General features: G+C 38.4%; 1 protein-coding gene across 1 annotated transcript in view; it reads left to right on the top strand.

The window, feature by feature from the left end:
- The window catches only part of TRAF3IP1 (TNF receptor-associated factor 3 interacting protein 1), a 58,777-nt gene that overhangs the window by 15,734 nt on the left and 32,263 nt on the right, over positions 1–10,780 (top strand). The window contains exons 4-6 of the mRNA XM_009320839.1: positions 3,537–3,698; positions 5,599–5,733; positions 5,890–6,348. Of these exons, the coding sequence (XP_009319114.1) occupies positions 3,537–3,698; positions 5,599–5,733; positions 5,890–6,348 (756 nt within the window). The remainder of the gene's footprint in view (positions 1–3,536; positions 3,699–5,598; positions 5,734–5,889; positions 6,349–10,780) is intronic.

Here is a 10,780-nt window from a genome sequence, read left to right as displayed (position 1 = left end):
GTCTCTTCTCCCAAGTAACTAGCAATAGGACGAGAGGAAATGGCCTCAAGTTGCGCCAGGGGCAGTTTAGATTGGATATTAGGAAAAAATTCTTCATTGAAAGGGTTGTTAAACATTGGAAGAGGCTGCCCAGGGAAGTGGATGAGTCACCATCCCTGGAGGTTATTTAAAAGACGTGTAGATGAGGCACTTAGGGACATGGTTTAGTGGGCATGGTGGTGTTGGGTTGACGGTTGGACTCGATGATCTTAGAGGTCTTTTCCAACCTTAATGATTCAATGATTCTGTGGTGAAGCTTGTCAATAGTTTCTATGACAAAGAGTGGCTTAGCACATGCTGCTTCTTCTTTGGAGAGCACCGTGCATTTTATTTGTGGATCGAAAAAGCGGATTACCTAGCAACTCCTGAGAAGGTCTTTGTTTGTACCTGCATACTGTGATAGCTGTCAAGTTGCTTGAGTACCTCTCTGAGAATTTATTTCACAGTCCATGAGATCATGGTTTTCAAGAGTTCAGGCAGAGGAGACCAAAATGCTGCAATGTGGGGGAAAACAGCTCTAGCTTGTGTTCCTCTTTTCAAGACGCTGGTCAGGAGAAAGACTTGGCTGTCACAGGATGCTTAATTGCTGTGATTTCTTTTGGAGTTTTAGAAAATCAGGATAGTAATCTTTATGCAGAGACCAAAACTGCCCACAGAGAGCTAGAGTCTGAGAGCAGCAGCCTCAGTCCATGTTGTAAATAGCTGTATATATTTCTATGCGAGGGTGATCTGCTTTATGTAACTCTAGGGAATGATACTCATCTGGTGTGATGATCTGGCAGTAGATGCACAGACTTGGAACAGGCAGGATGCTTTCAGAAAAAAAAGGTTTGTACCCACTGTGAAGTAGTCCCAGTGCTGTAGTCCACAGTCTGCTTGCTGTGGGCTGGGAAAAATTGACAGTTGCTCTTTGCAAGCTGGCTGTGCTGTGCTGTTGCAGATCATGAGGTGCATAGACTGAAATTAGGAAAGCCCGAAGCCTGTGGTCCAGCCTCAGTGGCAGCTGGGGCTGGCTCCTGGTTTGGACATCCCTGTACATGCTACGCAGCATCATGCACACATACGTGCAGCAGCTGTCTTCGTTTCTAGTTTCAACTCATCTCTCCCATCTGGACATAGCAGTGGGGTCCTAAAGTACCCACCGTTTCTTCCGTGCTACCTTTTATGTCTCCACTGTTGGGATAACACATATTGCATGGATAGCTGGTCCCCTCCTCCTGTGTAGAAAGAGGTGGGAGGCAGGCTGGAAGCATCCCACGAGCCAAATCTGCCCTGCAGAGCATGCACGTGGACCTTGCTGAGTTCTAGTTTGTTTCAGGGATGTACAGTCAAAGCAATCAATGGAAGAGGGATGTAAGGGCAATGTAAAGCGTGAGGACAGCTACATTGGATGGTATTGCTGTTGACGTGTTTATCAGAAAGGTTCATTTTGTTTGGTCTAGTAAAAAGTCGTTCTCTTGTAAAGGTAAAGATTGGATACCAGACTTGCTCTTTTAATCTTCCACATCAGCTTTATAGATATACACAAAAAAGTCATATATATATATATATATATATAAACTCTTACCACTTGGAATAGTGGAGATACCTTTATTTGAAAGCTACCCAATAAAAAATATTATCTTAAGCTCTCAGCAGTTTCAGATGTTTGTTTCTATTTTGATAGAGCTTTATTTACTGATGCAGGTAGGAGTCGTAGATTTCTCATTGGGTTCTTGAGGATTTCTTATATGGACAGAACACACTGATAATGTAACTGCTGAAAATGATGAGGATGTAAGAAAAAATTTTGGATCTTTATTTGAAAACTTGTTTGGTTTAGAATAGTGTCCCGTCTCCTTCCCTAAATTAATAGATTGCATATGTCCTTGGAAGGATGGACAACTATTTTAATAGAAAGTTGCAGTACTTCCTTCCTTTCCTTTTTTATTTTTGAATGCAGGGAGCACTGGTGAGGGTGAAGTGCTCCTGATGTTAATGGAGACAATCTGAAAATTCCAGCTATGTGGCAGTTGTTTGTTTTAATCCTTTCAGAAGAGTCAAAGACGGGAAGTACCCTGACTCTGGAGACTGTCTTCCCACGCGTTTAACTATCATTCATGTGCTTGCAGCAGAACCCGATTCTTGTTTATGGAGAGTGGCTCTGGGACTTGAGATAACACATGAACAGCTCTATTAAGCTCCAGTGCCACAGGGATAGATAGTGCTACCAGATGGCCTGTAAAGAGTGTTGGCCTTGCTCAGCTGAGGAAATACTGGCTTCTGTTGCTTTCCTCTCTATCAGTATGTCTCAAATTAGATCCAGGTAATTTTGGATCTGTGCACCTGAGATACTCAGACAGTAAGTGCAGTGCAAAATCAGGTGTTTTAACTGGATAATTACAACTGCTCCTTTTCTGAATTAACTGAAATGGCAGTGGCAGTGGCTTTCCAGTTATCAGTTTGAATGCTGTAGTTTATATTCTTTTGAACTGATGCCTATTAAAACATGCATACAGAATTCTTCTCCCATGGGTTTACTTTTTAACAGGCTAGTAAAATACTTTCTTAATCTCCACTCATGACTGTAAAGGATGAGTGAGTAGACTTCTGTGCTGGGCCTGGTAAATATTCCTTGAATTTTATTATGTTTTATTAATAAAACCCTTTTTTTCCCCCCTGAGTATTCTGCAGCTGCAGAGTCTTCACACCATTATTTCATTCTCTGGGCCAGGAACCCTGCAATAAAATTTTACTTGGTGGGGGTTGGTTTATTTTGTCTTTACTTTTTTCTTATGATTTTGCATAATCACCAAAAGCCATCACCTCTACTGAAGGGCACTTGGAGAAAGTTGTTTGTAAAGTATAATTATAAAACTAAAACACATCTGGTAATTGTGGAGATAAAAATATGTGCCTGTATCCCTTTCCCACCATCTTTCGTATGTTTTCTTTACTCACTGTTAAGTCTGGTTTGTAAAGTATGCATACAAGCGTGTAAGTCCCTCAGTTTAGACTCATATAAGTCCCATAACTTTGTGACTTCTGTGCTGAAAATATTCAGGCCAAGAACTGTCCTTCTGAGCAATATCTGCTGTAACAGTCCTGTTATAACTCTTTAGTGATTTTTTTGGTAATATTTGCAATCATTTCTTAACCAAAACTTTGTTTTCTTTAACATGTAATGCTTGAAAAGAGAGTGCCAAGGGTCTTATAGCAGTCTTAAAATGCACTGGAACTAAATGATAAACATATTAAAAAGACAAAGTTATACTTTCACTTTGGTCATTGCAGTTCAGTGTTCATCCATTATCAAAGCTGTCGTTTCTTAATCAGAAATAAATAGCTAACTATAAATCAGGGGCAGCCCTCTTTCCTGACCTTACAAATCACATGCTACTCTTGTTGTACAGATGCTTTCTGCAACTGTTCCTCTCATGAGAGTTTTTCTAGTCTTTAGGTGGTGTGCGGAATTATTTTGAAGTCTCAGTATTATTTCTTAATTGCTCTTTTACCAGGATAAAGATGCCAAAATCAGCTTCCTTCAGAAGGCCATTGATGCTGTTGTAATGGTAACAGGAGAGCCACTGTCAGTAAAACCAGCACGTGTTGTGGCTGGACATGAACCCGAAAAAACCAATGAATTTCTGCAAGCAATTGGGAAGTGTTGCTTAAATAAAGTATGACATTACTATATATATTTTATACCCATAGTGATGCATTATCAGAGCTTATTTGTAACAGACTTTATCGATGCTCATCTGCTATTTTTAATTACACAAGATACATGTTGGGTCACCACTTATAATAATAACAACAGATAGATGGTATATGATCCTTAGCAGAGTTGAGCCAGGTCCCCATTCAGATACGTTCTGGCTATGTTAATGCTTTTAATGTGTCCTTTTTTTATTTTTTGCCTTATTCATTGGTCATTTAATAACATTTACTAGGTTTGAAGAACAATATGAAGCTTCAGAACTTTAAAAACTTTGGGATGCAGACACATGAATTATATGACCGGATGCTGTCACCTTTGACTTTATCTCCTTTAAAATTTCAGTCAAATCTCTAATTCTGTAATGAAAGTAATTTTTCCAATGTGCTGCCTTTTTTTTTTTTTTACTTTTTTGAATATGGAAATGCAGCAAAAGAGAAATTTGATAACCTGTTAAAAATAACTGTGGGGCAGTTCTTAAAGTAATTGTTGCATTCTTAAAATAATTGTTGCATTAAAAGTAATGGAGATCCTTTGCTTATAGGTGTTACAGAGATTTTTGAAATACAAAGGTATTATCTAAACCCCTTGATTAATTAATGAGTGTGAAGAAATAGTGTATAATTAACTGTGAAATACTACAGTGTTTACAGGCTGTCTGCAGATTTAGTTTGGATTATCTTTGTCTCATAATCTCATTTAAATTTAGGTTATTTTGTTTTAATTAGCTGAGTGCTATGAGCTGCTTCTTTATGAATTGCTTGAGATCAGGAAGGGGAAAATTGATAAACACACGCACAGAGACTGGTCGAGTTTGAAAATGTGCTTGATATGGAACAGCTTTGTATAGAATGTTGTGATGAGATTTAATATCCAGAGGACATAGTCTATCCATTTGAGCTAAGACAATTAGCCCCTTGGCTTTTATTGTGAAACATAAGCTTGATGTGCATTGGGAAAAAGATTTCCTTCAGTCTCTAGCTTGATACTTTTAGAGCTGAGCTGAGCACACTGCTTGGAGTTACTTAGTTCAGGCAAGTGTTGCTAATGTGCAGAAGTTAGTGTCCAAATGTGAAAACCCACAAAAATTCATAGTTTTGCATTTAAAAACCAGGAGAGAATCAGGAGTCAACCCCCAGGGCAATATCAGTTTTAGTGATCTAAAAGCTGTTCCTGTTTCAGGAAGAATTCGCCGGCAATGTGATGATTTTTTTTCTTTTTTTTGTTAATGTAGTCAAACTCTTTGCCACTTGGACATGAAAACATGACATTAACTTGCTGTCTAAATGATCTAATTAATAATTGCTTGTCGTCTTAACAAATGAACTAGATGCAGAAGCTTTTTAAACACTAACTGCAGCTTATTGAAAGTCATTCTTAATGTAGTTTTCTTTACTTTAGTGACTGTTGCTGATTGAGCAAGTATTAGGTGAAAGTGGAGTGGCCTCAAAGTGGATGCAAATACAACATAGTGTGGTTTTAAGAATGTTTAACAAATCTAGCAGTTGTGGTATAAGCATTTGTCAGTCATCTACCTTAGCATTTTGAAAAATATTTAGGTTGTTGCAATGAGAATTGCTATTGTGCTATATAATACATAAAAAGCACCATATATTTATATAGCTCTGGCACATATAGTCAAATTATTACAAGAAGTACAAGGAGGTGTTTGACATAAAAAAGCATTATTACTCTTGCGAAAGAATGTTTCCAAAAGAGCAGAAATATAAGCTTTATTTAAAAAAAACCCAACACCTTCAAAAAAAAAAAACCCAAGTCACGTTGATGACAGAGATAGGAAGAAAGGAGATATTTAATAAAATAATTTACTCATTTCAATCATGTTTTTCTGTTCCTTGCAGCTGTCCAGTGATGTTGCTGTAAAAAGGATCTTAGCTGGGGAAAGAGCTGATGCTAAAGGGAAACCTCCGTCCTCTAAATCTCGAGATAAAGAAAGCAGAGAATCCAAAACAGAAGAACAAAAAACCCATAAAGAGGTAGGCATTTGCAACTTTTGTGGGGTACAGGGGCTACCACTCTTGATGGTTTATTGTTTGGTTTTTTTTAGCTTGCATTTTTGTCTGTGGAAAGTTAACTGCATGATAGAGTTGCCATGTATTGGAATTAATTTTTAGTTTTTACTTTCTTTTTAGGGTAGAGGAGACACTGAAATTAAAGACAGAAGCTCAAGCAGAGACAGAAAACCCAAAGGAGACTTGAAAGAGAGCGAAGAAAGAGAAAAGGAAAGTGATAAACAGAAGGATAATGAAGACAGACACAAAGACCCTGAAAGAGACACCTTTAAGGAAGGAGAAAAACAAGAAAGGGAAAGAAACAAAAGCAGAACAATCAAGCAAGGAAGAGAAACAGAAAAAAAAAAGGGGAAAGGAGACGTAGAACGAGAAGATGATCTCGAGTGTGATAAAGGACAGGAAAGAGAGAAAAAAAAAGAAGGAGGAAGAGAAAAGGACACACTGAAAGGAAGAGACAAAGATAAGGCTAGGGACAGAGAACGAGAGAAAGACAGAGATGGAGGAAAAGATCGGGAAAGGGACAGAGAAAAAGATGTGGAGCATTTAAGAGAACATGGAAAGGATAAAGCAGAGAAAAAGGTAATTGAAATCTCATTTCAGAGAACAATAACTTTTGGCATGCTGTGGTAGGGACCGAACGTTTGTTATAATGATCTTGCATGTTTGTATTCTCTGCTCATTTAACAATTAAGTACTTCCTTTAACAGCAATTACTCTCATGAAGTGAAAGTGTCAGTGTGGATATGATCTGGTAAGAGTGTGAGTGAGGCTGTGTGTGTAACTTCATGTCTCTGTCATGATATATCTTGACTTGAGCCATCAGACTCATCTGACTGTGCTTCCTGAACATCTAATAAGCAGTTTCTTTTCTGAACTCTACATGTCTGAATTCTCCCGATCACGTTACATTATGTTTGGCAGAGAGGGGTGGCAGCGACTTTTGGAGCTGTGTACTTACATCCTGATGTGTCTTCCCAGTAATGCATGCTGCTGTTGCAGCCGTAGCCAGCTTTTGGGGAAGATGGGGCTGCAGAGAGTTCCTTTGGGCCATAACTAGTCATTAATATCTCTCTTGAGCTTACTTCTTCTGTAGCAGGACATGTAGGATGGAGTTGTACATCTGTTTTTTTTTTTTCTGGCTTTTTAGATTAAACTGCTTGCTTCCAGCTTAATTTCTTTTGTTTTCTTGAAAGAACTGTTGGGAAGCCCATTTGGATTCTTGCAAGGGTGCTCTATTTGCAGTGGACTCTGCTCATCGTGTTGCATCTTTGAGAAAGAACACATCCACCATTTCCCCATAATTCAGACCTTCTCAGTGTAAAGTCCTAAACTGCTTTAAGAGCCATCTCTTCATTGCCTTTCATTTTGTTGTTCTTTTTATCTTCTCTCTTCCTCCTCTAAATATTTCCTATTCTTCTTTTCTGTTCTGTTGCGTGCTGGTTCATGGTAGAAATTCGGGATTAATGGGCGTCAAAGGTGCTTCTGTGAGGGGGTAGTTTAATTTTGTCAGATGTGAGGATTCTTACCTTCCTGGTATTACTCAAAGAACAGTGTTTAACTGTTGATTTTGCTTGGTTAGTCTCCTACGTGGGGGAGGCAAGGTAAAGAGGGCAGGTAGATGGATAAGAATACCATTGTAACGTGCTCAGTGCTACTCTATGCTCATTTCCCCTTTCATGTTACTTGGGTAAGTAGCTCGCTTCTCAGCACACTGAATCTAAAGCAATTAATTTCTTTTCAGTCTGCAGATTCTAAGGAATCCACACTTAGAAAAATGCAGAGGCCCACTAAAGATAGCAAGTGCCAGCCAGATAATGAGGTTAGTAGTACAGAAGATCTGGGAAGGTCAATATTGAAAGTGTTGCATTTTAGAATGATTTGGTAGTCTGCATGAAAGGAATGTAGGATTGAAAGGTAGGTAGATGACAAGTTTTAGGGCTGTAAAATAGATGCTTGTCTGTTTTTTTGGGGGGGTTTTGTTTGTTGTTGTGTTTTTTTTTTTTTTTTAATTTCTCTGAGCTTGGACCAAAAAAGTCTACCCAGTTTACTTCCTTTTCCAGATTCTATTTCTGTGTATTGATATGTTGGGTACTTCAGAAAAAATATTTATTTGTTCAAAATTTTCTGTTTATTCCTCTGAATCTTTCCTGGAAAGCTGTTAGTTTTTTGGTTTTTTTGTACTTTAATAGAAGTTACTGTTTTGGAAAGAAAATGAGTCCAATGTTGTGTCTGGGCCCATGTTTTGCAGCTGGACGATGGTAGGGCAGAATAGCAACTCACTGATTGCCTCTGAACAGTAGCTGTTGCTTGTGATAGCACTGTGTCTGCATCTGCTGCTTCTTGATGACCTGAGGCAATTTGGGGAATTATGGAGCCATATGGCTAAATGTTTAAAGAGTGAGACTTCAATAAATTAACCTAAAGCAGCTCAGGCTAGGAAAAAATAGGCAGGATCCCAAGTCTAGCAGGAGTCTCTGTTGAGAGTCTATGGGCCACTGACATCATCGTGTCTTCCACATGAGATGACAAATTTATAGCTATTCTTTGACTGAAATCCAACCAAACTTTTTAAATTATTGGCACTTGGAGGGAGAGCTTATAAAACAGTTTTTAGCCTGAAGCAAATGTTCATGGCCAAGTTAAACTTCCTGCAAATTTGGTCTCTAATGGAAATTCTGAGCCTCATCCCAAACTATCGTAGTGCTCTTGGGCACCACAATAATACACTGGGGCAGTAAAGTTTCATTTCCCGTCTTAAGTGCTTTTGGGAGTGATTCCAAGGCATGTGGGTTTATTACCTTAAATCTAGATGACATGCTTTTCCTCTACTTGCTTGTGTAACAGTAGACGCTGGTTAGTTTTTAGGTGATGAAAACACACACTTTAGACCAGTGCATGACAAATGGACATCTTCTTAAGACTGGAAGAGAGGAATGAAATGAAAATGTTCCCAATGAATTTTTAGAGCTGGAGAGCTAAGATAGCTGCACAAAGTGATTTAGAGGAAATTCCAGCATGAAATGAATTCTAATGGACTGGGGTTGATCATCCTGTCCTCACAGTAGTTTCACAGCAGGGTAATGCCTTTATTTCCAGGGATTTACCCTGATTTAAACTACTGTAACTCCATTTAAGTCACATGGCAGTGAAACAAGTGTATTAAAAAGAAGGGAAACGGTTTATGTCTTTATGCATATGAAGAGTATTGAATCATAGTTTGTAGTCTCTGCTGCATAATTAATAAATCTTCAGCATCTGTCTTTAGCTTTTTGTAAATATAACACAAGTGAAACAATTTGAAGCAGCCCCTCTCAAGTAATGGCTCATATGCCAGTACCTAACATGTCACCCACTCTTTTCTGCCCTGAGGATTAACCTCTTCTTTTCTGGTTTGTTCCTGTCGTGGTCACTTACCCACTTATCGTGGCTCCTACTCCTCCACTCTTTATCCTCATGCTCCTAGCCACAGCTTCTCTTTCTTTCCAAGCCTAGTCTTGTGTGGCTTCACAGCGTTATGAGCTCTTTGTCTTACACTTGATTTTCATCTTGCTTCTTCCGTATTTGAATTAGGCCCCTTCTTCAGACACGCTGCTTGGCAGCATAAGAACATGGAAGCAGTGGGGGAAAAAGCAGTGGGGAAATGGGAACTTTTATTTCATTTGAGATGTCTGTGGAATTTCAGGCTGAATGGCTTCTGTGCTGCATTCACTTTACAGAACAAATTAATTTATATATTTTTTTTCATATTCTACATGTACAGCAAAGCTATCACTTAAAGCTTAGTTCCTGGCTTTGCTCCTATGAGATTAGGAGTGTAAATAAGATTCTATCTGTATTCATGCAAGTCTTAATTTTTCTTGCTGCTAATTATCAGAGGCCAGCTTTAAAATGCTACTTAAATTTTGACAGGTTGACTTTTTTTTTTCCTAAATGTATTTTTCTGGTACTAAAGAAACTCTGTATGTTACCCAGCATGTAAGAGTCATCACATGAGTATCTATAATTTTCTGGAACTAAAAGAAAGCAAGTATAAGTAGGAATTAAGAAGAGACATTTGGCTAACACATGGCAATCAGAAGAAGACTACTTGCTGCTTCAAGGCTAGCTGTTGCATACCACGCTGTTTGTGATCAGAGCAAGTTGAGTTGTATTCTGTTAGCTCTCAGTCCAGCTCAGGTAAAAGTCTTGTTTAAAATGGACGCTTCATAGCATGACTGATTGACTTTCTAAATAATAAAGATAACTTTGTCTTTTGACAAAAGGTGATTGAGGTCATAGAGCTTCTGAGCATATGGTGCTGTTTATATGAAAGTGGCTGCAGAACAGGTATGTCATTTACCCCTAAGGCCAAACACGTTGGAAAAGTCTCATCCATTTTACAGATGGCTGCCGAAACTCTTGGCTAAAGCTTTTTGTAATATCCTGTCACTTTTGGCCACTTCTATAATGACTTTTATTTTTGCCCTACAAACTGTATTGCTCTGGAACTGGTCACTTGAATCAGCCTCTAAGTCATATCTAATGAACTTCTATTTCTGTTGGAACTCATCTTGACTATATAATGAAACAACTATTGAATGAAAAAAAGACATAACTGCCCTAGAAACAGCAGAGACAATCGTTCCGTGGAAATCTGCTGAACATGGCTCAAATATTTTTGTTCTGGTGCTGTGAATGACCCTCTCTTTTTGGTGTCAGTTATTCATAACTGGCTCATGTAATAGAAAACCGTCATTAAAACTTAGGTTTTAAAAAGCGGGATTTTTCTAATAGTTCTTTTTGCGTTTGAAAAGTTTTAATTAGCAGAAGCTAGCACCAATAGAACGCCACCTTGCGAGCCTTCATTTGAGGAAAAAGATAATTGGTTGATACTTTCCTAATTGTTATCACCACAGCAGTCAAAGTGACCTTAGCAAATAGAGATCTTTCCTTGTTGCTGTTGCACACTAATAAATTATGCCTGTTAATAATGATAGCCATTTTAGGAAAAAATACTGGGAATAAAGACAGT

Source organism: Pygoscelis adeliae, unplaced genomic scaffold, assembly GCF_000699105.1.
Source record: "Pygoscelis adeliae isolate BGI_AS28 unplaced genomic scaffold, ASM69910v1 Scaffold63, whole genome shotgun sequence".
Classification (NCBI taxonomy): Eukaryota; Metazoa; Chordata; class Aves; order Sphenisciformes; family Spheniscidae; genus Pygoscelis; species Pygoscelis adeliae.
The sequence above is the reverse complement of the archived record's forward strand: the minus strand, read 5'-3'. Positions and strand labels throughout refer to the sequence as shown.